General features: G+C 39.4%; 3 protein-coding genes across 7 annotated transcripts in view; 2 read left to right on the forward strand and 1 right to left on the reverse strand.

Annotated features, from left to right (window-relative positions):
- Nucleotides 1-16174, reverse strand: Prpk (TP53 regulating kinase). 5 transcript variants are annotated; one of them, XM_076802433.1, is made up of 4 exons: nt 16101-16174; nt 1475-1677; nt 653-919; nt 1-547 (listed from the first exon to the last, which is right to left on the reverse strand). In XM_076802433.1, exons 2-4 carry the CDS (start codon nt 1668-1670, stop codon nt 300-302), a joined length of 711 nt encoding a protein of 236 aa, XP_076658548.1. In that variant the 5' UTR covers nt 1671-1677; nt 16101-16174; the 3' UTR covers nt 1-299. The 5 variants fall into 5 exon arrangements, with proteins under 5 accessions (XP_076658548.1, XP_076658546.1, XP_076658549.1 ...); XM_076802431.1 differs by lacking the exon at nt 16101-16174 and adding an exon at nt 13809-13828; XM_076802434.1 differs by lacking the exon at nt 16101-16174 and adding an exon at nt 5269-5372.
- LOC143362363 (transcription factor Adf-1) lies at nt 2109-4037 on the forward strand. Its single transcript, XM_076802437.1, has 3 exons — nt 2109-2275; nt 3407-3688; nt 3850-4037. Exons 1-3 carry the CDS (start codon nt 2125-2127, stop codon nt 3885-3887), a joined length of 471 nt encoding a protein of 156 aa, XP_076658552.1. The 5' UTR covers nt 2109-2124; the 3' UTR covers nt 3888-4037.
- Nucleotides 5510-18214, forward strand: part of Nuf (rab11 family-interacting protein nuf) — a 25167-nt gene continuing 12462 nt past the window's right edge. The window contains exons 1-4 of the mRNA XM_076802420.1: nt 5510-5648; nt 11191-11794; nt 14286-14360; nt 17273-17311. Of these exons, the coding sequence (XP_076658535.1) occupies nt 11322-11794; nt 14286-14360; nt 17273-17311 (587 nt within the window). The 5' untranslated portion in view covers nt 5510-5648; nt 11191-11321. The remainder of the gene's footprint in view (nt 5649-11190; nt 11795-14285; nt 14361-17272; nt 17312-18214) is intronic.

The following is an 18214-nucleotide window of genomic DNA, read 5'->3' on the forward strand; positions in this document are numbered from 1 at the left end:
TATAGTTATTTTCCTCTTATATACAGTAGTGGCCAATAAAATTGCACCACCTCTTAAAAATACTTGTTCAACATTTCAATACAATGCAGCAAATGCCTTAAATTATTTTAGCGCGGTCTTTTAATCATTCCGTATGAATTGATGCAACAACGTTGTACTATGTATATGCAGCTAAGTGCAATTTCCATGTCCACTACCGTGTAACGATTTATTTAACTGTATTTACATGTATAAGTTATTAAAAACATGTTAATAAAATGTGTTTAATACATTCAAGAACAAAAAAAAACGTAACGATATCATCCGACCATTAACCGTTTCCGACCTCGCATTTGGACATCTTTGTACTTGGAAACGACCTCGTTGCACTGCTTTTGGTTTGCGTAGTGTTTTTGATACGTCTCGAATATATCCGAGAACAATGACGGCACTTCTGAATGTGCGCTGAGCAACGATCGTTCAAGAACGTACAAGTCGACGGCTTTATCTTCCACGCTGGATTCAACACGAGCTAGTCCAAAATCTATCATGACAAAACTGTTTGTACCTGTAAAGAACAATGAGAAATTAGAATTCGGTTCAACAGAAGTTTCCGAAAGTTAGCATTTAGACAATATAAATTAGAAACAATCGAATAACGGCGTTCACGTACCATCATCTTTGCGAACATTCAGCTCTTCATCAACATTCTTCAACAGTATATTCGACGTCGTCAAGTCTCCGTGGATAATGTTTTTGTTATGCAGTCTAGCAACAAGCATCCCGACGCCTTGCGTTATAAATTTAAAATGGTCATCGTTGACACCTTTCGAAACGCTTCTCTCTATAAAATCTTTTAATACCATCGCGTTGTCTATATACTCCATGTAAATGCATCGACGTTCTAACTGTACAAAGTATATGGCCGGCGTGCAAACCCCTGAAGACAAAAACGAGCACACACAGGCTGACGATGGCCACGATAATGAAGATATAGATCATATCATATGGAGTTGTCCTATTTACACAGGGAAAAGAGGAAAGTTAATGAGAACCTTTGCTAAAAAGGATATAGAACTAGAAGAGGAAGTTATTAGTATATTAAAAAAGAAAGACAATTCTATTTTGAGGGCAATAGCAGTATTTTTAATACAAATAGACAGATCAATCTAAACGTACCTCTAGAGAAGGAAGACGAAAATTGGAGTACAAGTATTATTTCTTAGTTCAGAGCATTTGTTATATCTCTATATATTTTATATATGTTTAGGTAGATGCGCAGTTTATTAGTGTTGAATATTGATACATATTGTACATGTATTTACATTTATAATATGTAAGTAATTAGATTAACAATAATATGTAAGGACCGTTTTTTGTATTGGGCAGATAGAGCGCAGGCTCTCCAACGCCATTTTTGTATGATATATATAAAGGGAAGAATAAACCATAACAGGCTGACGAGCAAATGACATCGTGACACATGCGATCTTACCAGCGGTTTTCGCGCGAACCATAGCGCGGCATTCAGCCCTTATTCGATCCTTCGTCAACCGGGCATCCAAATCGGCGTGTCTGTATTTCTTTTCGAATCGTTCCTTCAGTAACGTCGACTTCCCCAAATAGACACCCTTGTATACGCGAGCTTCGGCACCTTGAGCTATCAATTCGAAACCATCTATGATCGCCATCTCAAGCCTAATACAAACATATTTCACCCGTGTAACTTCCATTATTTACAAATGAAACAGCTGAACATCTAAAAGGGTTGAAATCAATTCGAAGCGGGGCGGGGGCGGGGGGATCTTTCAGCGAGTTATAATTTGATAAAAATATTGAAAAAGTTCGTACTTATTTATTGTTGATTGGTGTACACGTAAACAGACTGCAATTTTTTGTTGTTGGTGTTGTGAATTGAGAAAATAGTAAATCGGCGGACGAACGGTACGTCACTGATTTTCTGAAAGGAAAGATGATGTTGCTCGCGCTAGCAAGGGCAAGATGAGGGCGAAACGCGAATCGATCGTTACCCGAGAGCGTCCTGCGCGCTAATCGCTATTCCAGCGCTAGTATTCGCCCGTACTTTGTTCCCATCGGGTTGACAAGCTAATACAGTGTTTTTTCGCCTGTTATTATACCAAAAGAATGAGGGACGAGGTGAAGATGGACGCGAATCGGCTAATCACCGAGGTTTATAAGCGGCCAGCGCTTTGGAATCAAAGGCATGTCTCTTATCACAATCGCGAGGTGACAAACCGCGTTTGGATGGAGATCGCATCGATATTCAAGTTGCCTAGTAGGTGCATTGATGAAATCGTTTCTCCTCTATGTGATTCGCGCGCGGATTTTCACTATTCACTGCAACAACAACATTTCTTTCTGTCATTCTCCACAGAGAACGAACGCATCGTTTGCCGTTTGTCGTCGCCACACTTCTCTCACAGAGTTTTCCATGAAAGATCATCGCACATTTGTAAAATTGTGTAAAGGGTTTCTTACTCGAGGGGTTACGATACCACAAAGTAGACTGTTTTCCTATGAATGCCACGCAAACAGTAAACATACTATCAATGCGAGCTTTGCTACTTCAACTGTAGTATGACATTCTTGTTTGTGTGACGCTTCCATACTGAATTGCTTCTCGACAATTATTTATATTTCGAGAGAACAACTTTGCAATTTCAAAGCGATCGGATAAACAGATCTCGAGAAATTTTAGATATCGTTTCGACAAATATTGTTTCAAGAATAACGCTTTTAAAATTTAAAGGGCATAGTACACGCTTCCGGTTCTCTGTTTCGTAAACTAGCTTGCATTAAAACCATGAATATTTTATCGTTTATTTGTTAGGGTTCGAACCAAAGACGAGTTTGAATCTATGCAGCATCCTAATCCCTCAATTAAGAACCTGCTTCGAAATTAACCTGCCGCGAACTTCGTTGATGTTAACAATACTACTTGTTTTGCTATCGTATTCGCCTGCTTATACTGTGCTCGCACAAGTTAACCTCACTTTTCCGCGACGCCACCTTACCGAAAGCGGTTCTTCGTTTCAAGCAATTTTACATACTCATTCTAATAAAAGATCTTTACAGCAATGCGAAACCTCGTTCCACGAACAATAACTTACGATTTGTTGCTGTTTCCAGCGTGATTCTACAAGAAGATTTAAATTGCGAGTGCAAGTACTGTAACGCATGTGCGTGAGACAGTCAATAAATTCCGACGGTCGCGTGTGCGGATGACTTCCGCTCTCAGCGATACATATATATATATTTTGCAGTTCGAATTGCTGATTTGTTTTCATTCCTAATTCTATTTTGTAAATCGATCTAGATTCTGCAAAACAACGAGGAGCTGAGGAATGTTTCTGGGACATCGTTCCCGGCGTGCACGCTAAATCAAATGTTTCCGATTCTTTTCCAGAGCCGGTGTTGAAAGCAAAATGGAAAGGGTTGCGGGACACGTTCCGGGCGGAACTGAAAAAGGACCAAGTTTATCGGAAAAGTAAATTCCACCGGAACCGGCCGGTATGGATTCACTTCAAAAGTTTGCAGTTTTTGAAGGAGCAAATGCTACCGCGGCCACCGATCTGGGAACGAAGCAACTCCTGCCAGGACGACGATCGCATAGTCAGCGAGGGCGAGACCGACGGTATGCTGCTGCAAAACGGGTCGTCGATGTCGAATAGAAAAGCGGAGGATCGAGGTACAATTGCGAATCATTTACTGTCGATAAGTAACGATAACGGATTGAAAATCGACAGTGTTAATCACATAGATGTGAAACAAGAGCCCGAGGAGAATTTCGACAATCTCGAGTTTCAAAGTGTTTCCGACAACCTGACGGAAAACGAGATGATGTTGCAGAACATCTCGCCCGAGCAGGTGTTGATGGGAGACCATGACACTGGCATTGGTCTCACGGTAGACCCCTTGGAAGGCAACCGTTTCGATGATAATTACTATTTCCTTATGAGTCTGTTACCCCACATAAGAACACTACCCGCCGATAGAAGAATGTTGCTGAGGATGCAAATGCAGGAACTGGTTTACAAAGAGGTCTACAAGAAAAGTTCCGAGAGTGTCGGCACGCCGTAAAAAGAAATGAGAAACGTAAAACAAAAGAACAAAACATATAATTCATATTTTTAACGAAGATATTATTTGTACATGGTTTTAGGGATCGGCGCAGATTTCCCGGGACAATTGTTTTCCGTGCTTCGTTGCCCTCCCCTCCCCCCCGAGACGCAATTCTTACACGAGATCTGCGAAAAATGGCTCGAGATGCGATTCTAGCTGAGCAAAATCATTTTCGTCAGTATTTATTTATATATATTTTGAACTATTTATTTATTATTTTTTACCCCCCACTTGTGTGATAAATATATGCTTGATTCTAAACAGAACATTTTCTGTTTTGCTCAGCTAAAACTGCATGCTAGACCAACTTATTGGCGACTCGATAAATCGGAAAATGTAAGGAAAGAAATAATACCCTATGACCGGTTAAAGAAGCTCGGAATTGGGCAATATTTAGTGCAATTAAATTTTCAATCTAACCGATGTATAGTCGCAATTAGCTCGAGTAAGTATTTAAGCCAATATGATTAAAGAATCAATTTTTTAATCGGTACGGTTGTCTAAAAAACAGTACCGTACGAAGTCGAAATCGTTTAGGTGTTATTAAGTTTGCACAGGCATCTTCGAGTGGATGTAAACAGCCAACTGAAATGAAAAATAAATAGCGCGGCGAAGAAAAAGAAAACAGAAAGAATAAAACGTCAACGTCATTTATTCATAAATATTACTGATGCTGTTCAGCAATAATTTGTAACATAATAAACCAATAAAAAGATGGACTATGAAAGGTACTTGTTACTATCATACAATATCAAAGATATTCCGGCGATACGCTTTCAGATGGTATTCACTTTCGATTAAAAACTAGCAGACGATTAACGGTCTTGATCGGTGATCATATTGATAGATAATTTCATCGGCCGACCAAATTAGCCAAGATGTTAGCCATCGATTGATTTCGATTCCTTTCGATGGTGATGAATGAATTAATGAATCACCGAAATTTGAAGTTCTACATAGTTGAATGCCCAGCTCTGAAAGGAGTGACTCTTTAACCGGTTTAAGGAGTCCGAATCGCGTAGATTGAGAAACACTGGTGCTTTCTCGTACCTGCGGGTACGACCGTAACGTTCAGCTGTGTTTGTATGTAGGTGTAGTAAACGTATCGTGTATTCACGACATTCCTGTTCCGCTGCGCATGCGTACCTGCCATGGCTCCTCTCGGCTGATTGTTTCGTTCGTTTTCGCGTTACGATTCGGTTGTGCTTTCGTTTAGTCTGCTCGCGATTGCCACGGTACGGTTGTGTGTCTACGCGTTCCTCGTCCCGGACACGATCATTGCTCGTCCGATCATCGTTTTTCGCGAGCAGACCCGTTCGAAAACGACACGGACATTTTCCTCGCGAATGATCCCGTACGCGCGTCGAGCAACCTGACTTGCGGGCCACTCGTGTACACAGGTGTTTACTTCAGTGACCGATCATTCCTGCACGGAGGAATAACGTACTCTCCACCGTGTGCATTCGCCGAGCAGAATTTCGTTGCACCTCCCCAGGACTACCTGTCCGTCAGTCGTTCGATTCAAGGTGAGTCAATGTTCGGTCAACAATGCGACGAACATCCTGCTCTCTTCCCTCGCGAATCGCTGCGAACCTTCTGAAACGGTGTCGCCGAGAAACTGAAAAGAACAGGTAATTTTCGCGACTTCTACCGAACGGGTTAAGATAATGTGCAATTTTACGAAATAGCATTATTTGTTTTTTTAATTGAACACCGGTTTGAGCCAGTGATGTGTGTGTGTGTGTGGAAGGTTTTCGAATTACAAGACCGGAAGCATATCCGCGTACCTGCGTACCGTATTCCGATTTTCATTCGAAATGAAGTTGACAAATGCAACTGATGTTTAATTCTTTTCGAGGCTAGTGAGGCAGCAATTGTTTATCCACATGTTTGAATAGTTGTATGGGGTCAAGTAATTCTCAGCGTGAACTTGAAATAGAATAGAAATGGTTTACTTAAGGGTTAAAAATGTTATTTCGAGGAACAACATTTTTACGATACGTGCAATTTTATTTATGAAGACCAGGAAGCTATTTGATATTGGTTACTAATTATTGTTTACAGTTTGTACTATAATGAAAGCACTAAAGCTCGCATTGATTGCGTGTTTACATTTTCGTAATCTTTGCGGAAAGCTTATTTTGCATTGCACAGTATCCTAACCCCTTAAACCGGAAGTAGAGTATTATCTTTTAACACTTTACCAACCGGAAGTGTTTTAACAGGATTTTTACTGAATCCACTGTATTCGAAAAGAGCTTAGAACTTTTTTTGTGCGTAATAAAAATGTTGTTTTCTATTAAAAATTGTATGAAAATGATTAGTCGCCGGTAAGTAATGTGTTGATTCGTATCACCAAAGTATATGTTATGAATGATAATGCTGAGTCGTGGAACATGATTGGCCGGTGAGCAACGTGTAATAATTTACGAGAATCTCAGTTAATGTTTGACGGATAACCAAGAGATGTGATACTTGTATATACACACACACACTCATACACATATGTATGCATGTGTAGGAGCGATTCTTTGTCTTTCACGGAATTCGTCACATAGACAACGATCTTTTCAAACTAGCGAGTCCTTGTTGTAGATCTTGAGAAATTAGGTTGTGTAAAATTTTAGCCGTGTTGTTCAAACAATCTACAAAATATTAACGGCAAAATTAACAAAAAATTCTTCGTCCACGATATCTCCGTTCTACTTTGACAAAAGTTTGTTTAGAAGCATTTGAAAGCTAAAGAAATGCTGTTTTAATTCACATAATAAAATTTTTATTTGCTGTAATTATGCTGATACGTTAAGATGAATGTTAAATTCTAAATATCCTGATTTTACCGCCCTGCAGTTCAATTAAAAGAATTATCATTACAATTCCGTGAAGCTATTTATGGTTAGCAATTTGTAATTTTTTCGCTGCCATTTCATGCTTTCGTGTGAAAAATATTCACAATGGAAATCGCAAAGCAGTGGCACGAACAATTAAAGAACAAATAACCTTACGCTCAAGATGGTTTGATATTAATATACTGTTAAGCCTTGTCGCCATTATACATTATATTTCTTGACATTATACATATTGTCCCTTGATGCACAACAGGAATGAATTTCTCGGTCACTCGAGTAGCACGAGTACATCCCAATTTAATTTATACAAGTAACTATCGAATATTTTCACTGAATAAAAGTAGCAACTACATTCAAGTCAGCCCCTAAATTTGGCAACGAATCCCACTGCGGCAATGCGAATTTATCCTACTGCGTGAACTCTCATTTTTTAAATGTTCCTGTCGCTGTTCTAAATTTTTCATCGCATTCCAAAAGTTAGCTTCAAATCGTTTCCTCCAATCAAATCGGAGGGTAGTAGGATTAAAATTTAATATTTATCTGAGCGTACTTGAACTTGAAAGAGCGTTTCATTAGCTTCAAAAGATAGTGTATCAGCAGTTCATTTCGGTCGAATTTGTTCTATTTTTTCAATTTGCGCCAGGTTCAAATAGAAAATTAAAAATTGTACTCGTAGGAAATCCGGAAAGGTCGATGACTATATGGCAAACGCTGTGTGCGATTTAGCAGAGAGTAATTCGTATGTGTTACGTTCGTCCGAGAAATGTAAGTTAATCGGGGATGTAAAGCGTTGAACGTTGAATCCGACGATCGTATTAGTGCAGGTATTACTATAACGCAAGCTAAGCGAATTTGCGAAGATCACTTTCGTATGGTCCGTTTAATCACGGGCTCGGTGCGGGTCTCGCGTCGTCGTAATTAAGGTTAAAGTGTTCTAGTCTTCTGAACGTCAACTATATCCCTCGTCCACACTTTCGAGCTTGCTCTAAATAGCGTGCTGGAATCTCCCGGCGATTCGAAACGCATCTATGCATTCCGTTCCGAGTGACAAGTACCTGGAAACCGAAACGCTGTCTATCCTATGGGTAATTCTCGTAACTAGTCGTAATAATGGTAATAAAGGTCTTTGTATTCAAACCGCCGTCCGTGTGTATTCATTTACATACCGAAAATAGAAGAAGGAAAGACATTCATCCTGCCGATCATAAAAACGAAATGTACCATCAGCTACCGCGAAAACCTTTTGCCGATTATTGCTAGACGTTCTTCGGAGAATCTTCACGGTAAAGTAATAAACAGTAAACACGCATATGTAGAGGAGTATGAAATTTATATATGTTTCTTGAACTTTTCATACAGAAAACGACAAAAACTTTTCCAATTACCTGGAACTGCTGTCCGACGATTATACGAAGCTTTTTCTACCACTTAGGATGATTATGGCGAATTTAACGTGAAAATAAATATTCAATAATCTTTCAGATAACAGAGATTAATTTTTTAATAGCGACAACGACGTTTCCTTTGGGATTGTTATTCAGGAGGAAATGGTTTACGCTCATTTTAGATACAGTAAAGTCGGTAAAAAAAAACTTATTAATAGGCTCGGGTAGGTGAAGCGTTAATTACACTTGCCACAATAACTTTCTAAAAACCAGTACCGTTCTGACAAAACCGGTGTTTATGATCGGTCTAACTTACTTGGGTGCGTAAAAAACTCATTCCTTGAAATGATGTTAATAAATAAGGCAATATAAGTAGATTAAAAGAGAATTTATGTATAGAATTTATTCTATACACATTACTGTATAGATAATAAAATTGCCATTTGTTGGAATATAGTTTCTAAATATTTACATGTATATTCGACAATTGTCGCATTTCAATTATCGTTCCAAAAATGGACCTAAATAGACTCGCCACTTGCGAGTATAAATGGCCCGGTGAACGACTGAAATAGCAAAATTAGATACAGTTTTTCATGAAATATTTAGCGTACATAAATAGCCGGTAAATCGATCAGCCATGGCACGTGCATTCGTCATATTTCTCTTGTCAACGGAACGACGAGGGCAGTGCGTCACAAAGAACGTCCCGTACACTTTCTTTGTTATTGAATAAAAGTCGAATTTTCATGTAAATTATTCACATATAATAAGAGTTGAGTCACGCAGTGGAATCTTGCCGGCAGTAAAAAAACAAAAAACAAAACGAAGGATATAATGTTATCTCGCGGGAAGAAGGCACGAAGCAACGAAGTTCATTCTAGTTTTCTCATATTGCTAAAGTCTGAATCACTGTACCATGACTCCTGTGGCCGGTTCTCACGCTTTTCTCCGTCTGTGATCTCGCGCAGCGTTGCATATTCATTAAATTACGTCCACCGGCAGACCGCCTGACCTAACGCATAGTTGTCCGGAGGTACCCGTATTTTTATGGGGATAAATCACGCTAGAAATTCTGTGCAGTTTGCGGAAACGCTATATCGCGGTCGTAAAGTAGACCACGGACAACCGTGTCCTATAGACACCGCTGGACTCAGGGCTGTACGCGTTACTCCCCCTCTGGGACCCGAAAAGACGATACACTCGTTACCGGGAAAATTACGGATCTCAATTACCAGTAAACCCTTCGCGGACGAAATGTTTTCCACATATTTCACAAAAATATATTTTCCTATCGATTGGACAGTTTTCATTTTGAAATTATTGAAATTACGAAGACCGTTAGAAATGATGCCATTCCTTCCATTACAGTTGCATCTCGTGCTCGATACGGTCAGTGTTAAATAACAGGAAAAATGAACAATACATAAACTTTCTTCGTTATTATTACCTCCAAGTGAAGGTTCGATTCTGTAATGTTAAAGATTAGTCCCTGGAACTCGATTGCAGACTTCATGAAATTTTTAATATACGTTCGCTATTGTTAGTAGCCGATTAGGTCTAAAAATAGCGAAGCAGTTGGACGCCACTGGTCGACAATATTTCATCCGCTTCGACTACGCTTCATCTACAACTTTTCCTGGGGGTGAAAAGGTTGCAAACCTTTACCTTGGTAGAGCGTTGTTATACAACTTTTGTTTGAAACATTTCTTTTTGTTCTGCATAATTGGAAAGTTGTAGCGAAGACGTTTTTAAGGGTAACTTTGGGATGGAGTCTAAGCGAAGATAGTCAAAACAAACGTCACTTAGGGTTGACATTTCTTTCGTCAAGTGGTCGAAATACTGACCGTTTATCCGCAAGCATTAGACAACAATTCCAAAAGAAATTATTAGCTGCATTACAGCCACATTTAGCTGTATTAAATTAAGGATTAAGTGAACGCACCGAGGTAAAAAATTAAGCACTCAGACACTTATGAATTGTAGTGTACAAGTACAGTGAATCCAACTAATATTGGCACACTCTTAAAAATCGCACAACATTGTCAATATTGCAGTATACTACTTATATTCTGAGAATTTCATCAAAATCGGTAAACGTTGCAATGAGCTACAGATGTTTCAAAATGATCACATAAGGGCGAAATTCCCTGAGAAGGCCAAAATTCTGCGAGTTTGTTGTCCGAAATGTTGACCGATTTAGATGAAATATTCAGAATATGTATAACTGATACAGATGTACAAAACGTACTTTTTAAATGTTTAATACAAGCCCGCATGAAAAAGTTGCAAAATACAACTGTTAGTACTTTCTCTGCAATTTCGACCAATTGTAATTTTAATCAAACATTTTTTTCACGTTATGTAAGCGAACCAGTTGTTCCAACTTCTCGAAAAAATTCAAGTAGTATACTCCAATATTGACAATGTTATGCGATTTTTAAGAGTGTGCCAATATTAGTTGAAGTCGCTGTAATTTGTTCATGAATGATCACGATTTTCACCGAGTCGCAGTAGAGAAATGAAAAGTGTGGGTGCCGCGAGAGGAGAGAGAGAGAGAGGCGTCCAGAGCCCCTCGAGCGGGTGTTTATCGAGCGTTCGCGTTTCTAATCGAGCGACGGCGTGTTTCGCTCTCCCCGAGTCTGAGGATAGTAGGACGAGAGCAGAGCTATTTGGTCGACCGTTGTGTACCGTATTTCACGGAAGAAAAGACATTGTAGCCGCGTTGTGTCGGGGCATTCGAACGGGTCGCGCTCGGTCTCTCGGATCCCGTCGCGGCGTCTCTTTTTTTTCGGCGTTTCTGAACTCTGACTCATTGGAGCACCGTTTTTCAGTAACGACCGGTTCTACCGGTGCTTGGGTCTCGGCGTGTCCGGCGATCGGACGCGCCTCGAACCGACGTCACCCATCGCCAGTTGGCCGTGTCGAGCTCCACCGCAGGCTCCAACCTGGCCGATAACGAAGGATGGTAAGCTCCCGTGCGAGTGGCGTAGATCTCTCGTCCGCTAACAACAGCGTGGTTACATCGCGTGTCGTCGTGTCCGACAGTGACGTAGCTCGTGATGGTGACGCCATCTTGCCAAGTGACCGGCAGTCGTACAGCGCGGAAGACGAGGGTGGAACACCACCACGCGTGAACGGTGCTACCACCGGCGCGACCGAATGGAACGAAAGCGGTCCGCCCTCGCTTTCTATGTCGGTCGATCTGCATAATTTGGTGAACCCGAACAACCTGCAAGACTCCGGTCACTATTCGGCCAGCCCCGAGCACGCCGATGCGTCCGCGGCCGGATGCAACCCGACCAACCTCGCGAGGACACACGACGAAGAGGAGAGCTACGAGGCGTTCGGCTCCGTCGAGGGGGATGCCGACGACGGGGTAGACTCGCCGGGTGGTAGCAGCTCTGCACCCTCGCCCACCGGCACCAATTCTCTTCGGTAAGTTCGTTGCCGTTTCTATATTCGCGACGGCACGTTGCCACCGGTGCACCGATCGATTCTTTCCTCAACTCTGTCGATACGTTCAACCCTTAACCGCCTGCACTCCGCGGTTTTAAATAGTTCTCCTCGCGTGGGAACGGTCACGCATTCACTTCTAAGCCTCGCGACCAGGCCTCTACGTTGTAACAGGTAGTTCCGTTGCAGTTTTGCTTTGTCTTCACACGGGATCAACCCTTCATTACTACATACGGTGTTTTCTCGATATAGAGTAACACTTTTCGGCGTTCGAGGCCTCTCGAGCTTCGAGGCCCTCACCGGGTATACCCCGCGGCAGTGGGGATACTTCTGCGACTCTTATCAGCCAGGTATTTGCGACATATATCGAGAAAAGACTGTACCACCAAGGAGTTACCATCACCTCACCGACAATTATTTCACCGACAATTATTTCATGGACAATCGTTTCATCGACACCTAGCTTCGCCGGCAATATTAACTCACCGACATTTTCATATCACCGACAGTCATTTCCCCGACAAATGGTTTCGTTGATACCGAGTTTTGCCGACAATGTTTACATACAAACCATCGGTGGATGGAATGACTATTGGTGAAATAACTGTCGGGGAAATAACTGACGGTGATCTGAAAATGGCGGTGAGTTAATATTGTCGGCGAAGTTAGGTGTCGGTGAAACGATCGTCGATGAAATAATTGTCGGTGAGGTGACGGTAACTCACCACCAAGAATCCCATAAAATCAAAGTTATTTAATCACGGTAATTGAAATTGTAGCGTCGAAGCCTGTCACGGTAATAATTCATGAAAAGTAGAATCAAGGTACTTGATAAACTACACGGACGTGGTAGCCATTTCTGCAAGACCATGTGTTTACGCATTGTTTCCTTTGCACGGAAAAATTGACAAATCTTCTACGAAACCTTGCATTCAAAACAAACGATTAAAAGTGCGATTTTAATTCAAAAATCGTGAAAAACGGCAATTTTTCCACTTTTAAATTTTTCAGCATGGATATAATTTATTCAAGCGAATCAAACACATTTTTTAAATTTTCAATACAGGCTCAGATAGAAAAAGCTAAAAAAACCAACTTTTACTATTTCTTTTGCGATTCCGACCAATTCAAACTTTTTTCAAAAATTTTTTACACCTCGTCTAATAAACTAATCCTTCTAACTTCTCAATAAAATTCAAGTCATTTGATCTAATTTTTAAAAAGTTATGTTGTTTCAAATAGTGTAGACTCGGTTTTGCTCGTTAGTGTATGTTGAACCAGTTCTTAAACTGGATCTTCAGAATTTCATCCTCTTAGCAACCTAGCATTCCAATGTATGCAAACGAAATTGGCTTGCTTTTATTAAAAACTTGCTCGCGTATTCACATTATCCAGTGAGTTCAGTTCAGGGTTGAAGCGTAGTTTGCCGGTTTTTTTTCATCTCTTCTTAGTCTCCTTCATAAAGTGTCCCCTCCTCTAATCCGTTTAGCACACTATACATTGTTGAAATTTGAAATTGTAATTATGCGCGTAATCTTTGGATCTCAAGGAGCTAAATTGGATCCTCCCAAAGAATATTCTGAGCCCGCCTTGAGCTGTAGATCGGAGATCGTAGATCTTCTCAGCGCCCCATATCGCGAAGCTGTGTTCGCGCGAATCTTTCTCACACCAAAATCTAGCGTTTCAACGATACATAGTTTTATGCGTTTGCATTATTCTTCATTCGCTTACAGAAAATTTCCAAAGAATTTCCAAAAATTCGTTTATGATATCCTATTCTTGTGATGACTTTTAAATTTTAATCCCACACAAGAAGCCAATTTGTTTTCTCTATATTGTATTTTGTACGTACATCAAAGTTGAATCCGATTTTCTCACATTATATATTAATATCATTCGGATCTGATGCTTTCCCACGATTACGCCAACGATTCGTCTGATAGGAGACGCAGAGAAACTTTCCCTAGGAAAGAGAAAATATGATCTAATAACTTACAAAGACATCGTGCTCGCCGTTTCATTCTTTCAATTGTTTGAAAACTCTGGTTTCCTTAGAAGTCTTCGTTTCATCCGGTTGCTATATTCTTTCGTATTTTCGAATAATGTTCCACCAACGCACCTGTTGGTTCTGATTATGTGGTAAACCTAAAATTTGACACAGTAGGGTAAGGGACCCAATTACTGTGAGGATACCAATCACTGTGCCTTTACTTATTAAAAGAGACTTACGAATATTAAGAAAGAGATATTCAATTTTTCTCTTTAAAATCAGTTAATACAAATGTTATATATCTCTTTTTTAATATTCATTATGCTTTAAAAATTAGTATAATTCATATAGGCGCAGTAATTGAGTCCCTTACCCTGTTTCGCGATAAAATAGAGAACACATAAAATTCATAACACTTCTTCTTGTATTCTTGATTATGTACAAACTGCAAAACGATGTAAATTTTGATTTTGTGTTATACAGAAACCCTAGGAGCCCCAATTCAACCATAGGAAGGCATTCTTGGCTGAGAACGTCGCTTAGGCGGACACCACCCTGGTAAGTTATCGTTTTTCACATAACACAACGCAGTTAAAAATATTAATTATCGACACTCGAACTTCGCGTTGAGCTACTCTCGCCACTTTCAAACTCGTTTCGTCGCAACAACTCCGAAACCTGGAGAACAATGATCAGGCTGCCGTGCGAAAAAAAAAATCGCTCCCGTGGAACCGTTCTATATAGATTATGGCCACCATGTTGCTTTAGTAGACCGAAACAGATAAAGAACCTGTTCAATTTACGCAGAAAGGTATCTACTGTTATCTACAAGAAACTCGCTACATTTCCTCTTGCTGTAGGAGATGTTTTCACAGGTATCTGCGCAATGTAGAAGGAAGTTGTTAGAGCCGAGTGTACGTAGAATATGCTAGACAGTGCATACAATACTTTGCAATATGCTATCGGGGATTGTGCCATGTGAATTTCGCTGATATCATAAGATTTACTTAACACAAGGTTTACGGACCACTAAAAGTATTTATTTTACATTACTTTATAAAAATAACAATAATCTGCTGCCCAAATTTTTAGCCATTTTTATTTAATAACATATACCCAGAGAAACGTTGAATAATTCCTCATGGATGTATCTTTAGTTTAATCAGTACACCAAATGCCAATATATTTTCAATCTATTAGAATTGCTAGAGAAAAAAAGAACCTGCTAATTCGTTCCTATTTCGCGAAATAATTGCATAAAATGTTTATTTTCCATAGAGATTCGGAATTATGACTAACAAAAATTAGTAAAATCTTTTCTGGATAATATTTGCCTGAACAACGAAATCGATTCGACGGTTTTCTGTGGAAGCGTCTCCGTAGGTTCAACAATGGTAACACTCGTGTAAAAATATAGTCGACGCTGACATTTATTGCCAGAGGTATAGACGGCACATGGCGTTCCTAGCGATTGACCTACTCGCGGCATAACACGTTTAATAAGAGTGTATTGAACCAGGCCTAAATACATTTCGCATCGGATGAAAACCAAAAATAATCATGTGGGATAGCGAACGGGACATTATTATTTTTATTTTAGAAATAACATTGTTTCAGTGTTATTGATATCGAACAAATTGATCGCAGATCATGATCTCAAGTAAATGCTCATTGTTTATGTTAAGAAATTTGGTCGCAGTTCTCATTTACATTTTCGAGTCTTCAGCCGAAGGTTGGATGGTCGATGACTCAAACGGAGACCTTTCGAGTTGCTATGTACTACATATATAGTTGTTCCGATGACTAATTTTAACTCTGCTGAGTTCGCGATTCGAAAAATGCCTTATCGGGCTCTGTTCTATCGGAAACATTCGGTTATTTAATATCTTTGTTGGTCACTTTTCCAAGAAATTATTCATCGGATACCCAGGCGAATTTTTGCTGACTTTTGTTACTCATCATTCTTGAAACTTTTATTACAAATAACTGTCGCGAGCATATTGTATATAATATTAACGAAATAATTGATGTTATCTCGTCCCCTAAACAAAAGATGTTAACAACATTCATCGTAGGAGAAGAGATATTGATTGGGTAAATTAATTTAGCGTTGAAGTACAAGAGACAGGACAAACATAGTCGAACAATTCTAAAATTCAAGGTAATTGTGATTGTATTCTAAAATTCAAGGTAAACCTTCAAAAATGGTTAGTTACGTGTTCAGAAATGTGAATAGACACAGTGGTGTATGCTTATGATAATTTTTGGACCCTAAATAACGTGTTATGCGTGGGATACCTGTATTCTAAAACTGATGCTTGCGGAAGGTTAAAAAGAATAGCATGTCCTTGCCAGCGGTGGCATCGCCTTGTTCTTCGAGCTGCGCATCTTCCACAGTGACTAACGGTCGCTTCTTGGCTCCACTTCCGCTTGTAAAACGAATTTTGACCGCCAGCTATTTTCTTCGGTCATTCGTATCGGTTATAGAAACCTAAATTTGGTTCGACGTCAGTTGCGACATTTACGTCTTTGGCAGATGTCGCGCAACATGTGTCTCGATGCAGCGGTTCTCATTCGTTACAAAAATGCATATTTGCCAGCACGATACCCTAAGAAATTTTGTTAGAAGTACCAGGATCGGGAAAACCCAATTACTGTGGGGGTACCAATTACAATTATATATCTCTTTCTTAATATTCATTATGCTTTAAAAATAGGTATAATTAATACAGACACAGTAATTGGTACCCCCGATTACTAAGGGTTTCTTACGCTAGGAATTAATAATAACAGAAATAACATTAGTATCTTCCTATTGGAAAACACAGTACCTTTTCCCAACGATTCGACAACTTTCTTATTTCTTCTTTATACAAATTTTTGTTTCCAGTTTCCTTTTCGATTTTTATAACAATCAGCCGAAAAAGGGTTGAATGCAATTTAATGCAACTGTATAAAAGACCGATTAACGTAGCGACTTTTCATTCAAGTATCACAGATTGAGAACCGCTGCCCTAACGTATACATTCAGACATATACACATCTTAGGTCACCTGTTATGCTCATAGAAAGTGTAGTATAGTATTCGATGTGTAGAGTGAGTCACAGAAACTGTCGCAGGTGAACTAAATTATGTAAAAATGTTATCTGTATTTAAAAAAGAATATTATATATATTTTGGTCTGACATTGAATGAGAACAGTACAAATATTCTGGTCTGACATTGAATAAAAACATTAGAAATTAAATTTACTTGTAAACAAGCTTAATGGTGGCACATTTTTTTTCCTTATTCGTGAACTGGCCGATTGTTCGTTAAGTTTTTCTACGGGATTGTTTAAATTACGTACTTTGGAGCATTTTAATGGATTAAAGCTATTCAGGATTTAAAAAATGCGTCTTTAACCTATTAAATTTTATTATTCAATAATCCCTTTGGATTTTTCATGGCCACATTACTCTGTTTTCAGTTCCGGAAGGAAGAGACTCAGTACCAATGCATTAGCAAGGTAAGAATGAATCATCACTTGTCCGACTTCATAAATAGGAACAGTACTCGTATCGTGTAAGACGTTGCGTAAGTCGGTTCTCTAAAAAAAATAACAACATTTGCAATATCGCTGTAAAACCACTTGTAATTGATAATGAGTAATTTCCACGCGAAGTGTTCTATGCTTAAAAATTACTGAAAGTGATAACGTGCTTAGTGCAAGTAAAATTGTAGTTGTTATGTTATTCTTTCTAGATTAAAATCTACGATCAAGCAATCTCCCATAGAACAATTTTCATGTTTCCCATATCGTCTGCACACTAAGACAAATGATTCTGCTAAAATTTTCTTAACAACGCATATACTCAAATTATCATTGGTTTGAGTTTCCTTATTAGTACCACAGTGTGAAAAACATATTTGTTTCGACGTGACAGCTGTCTGATAAATGTTGCCTGCAGTGTTGCCAAACGTGCATTTGCAATTTGCGAATGTGAATATTCTATGAAAAAATAAGAAATATTCGGGTTTCACTAAAAAAATTAATTGTCTTATGTAAACACGTTAGTTTGTGCGACTGCATGAAGTAATTTGATCGTCCAGTGTAATTAACGATTGTCCGAGTCTCGGCAGACTGAGCGTGAAGGAATACTTCGACTGCAGATAAAAATAGCATGTAGTATTATTTAATGAAGGTGATACTGTTTGCGAGGCTGGAAGGCAAATTTTCTAAAAATTCTCCCTCGACACGCAGAACCGGCTTATTGACGTCACGGGTTAACAATAGCCGCGATGTAACTCACCGACGAGGAATTCGTAATTCGCAGAAAGGGACATCTCTCGGGGTGTCCTTATTCAACCGGTAATTTTCAAGTCAATCCTTTCGCGAAACGCGGAGCGACCGCAGACTTTCTAAAGCGTG

This window comes from Halictus rubicundus, chromosome 16 (genome assembly GCF_050948215.1).
Source record: "Halictus rubicundus isolate RS-2024b chromosome 16, iyHalRubi1_principal, whole genome shotgun sequence".
Taxonomy (NCBI): domain Eukaryota; kingdom Metazoa; phylum Arthropoda; class Insecta; order Hymenoptera; family Halictidae; genus Halictus; species Halictus rubicundus.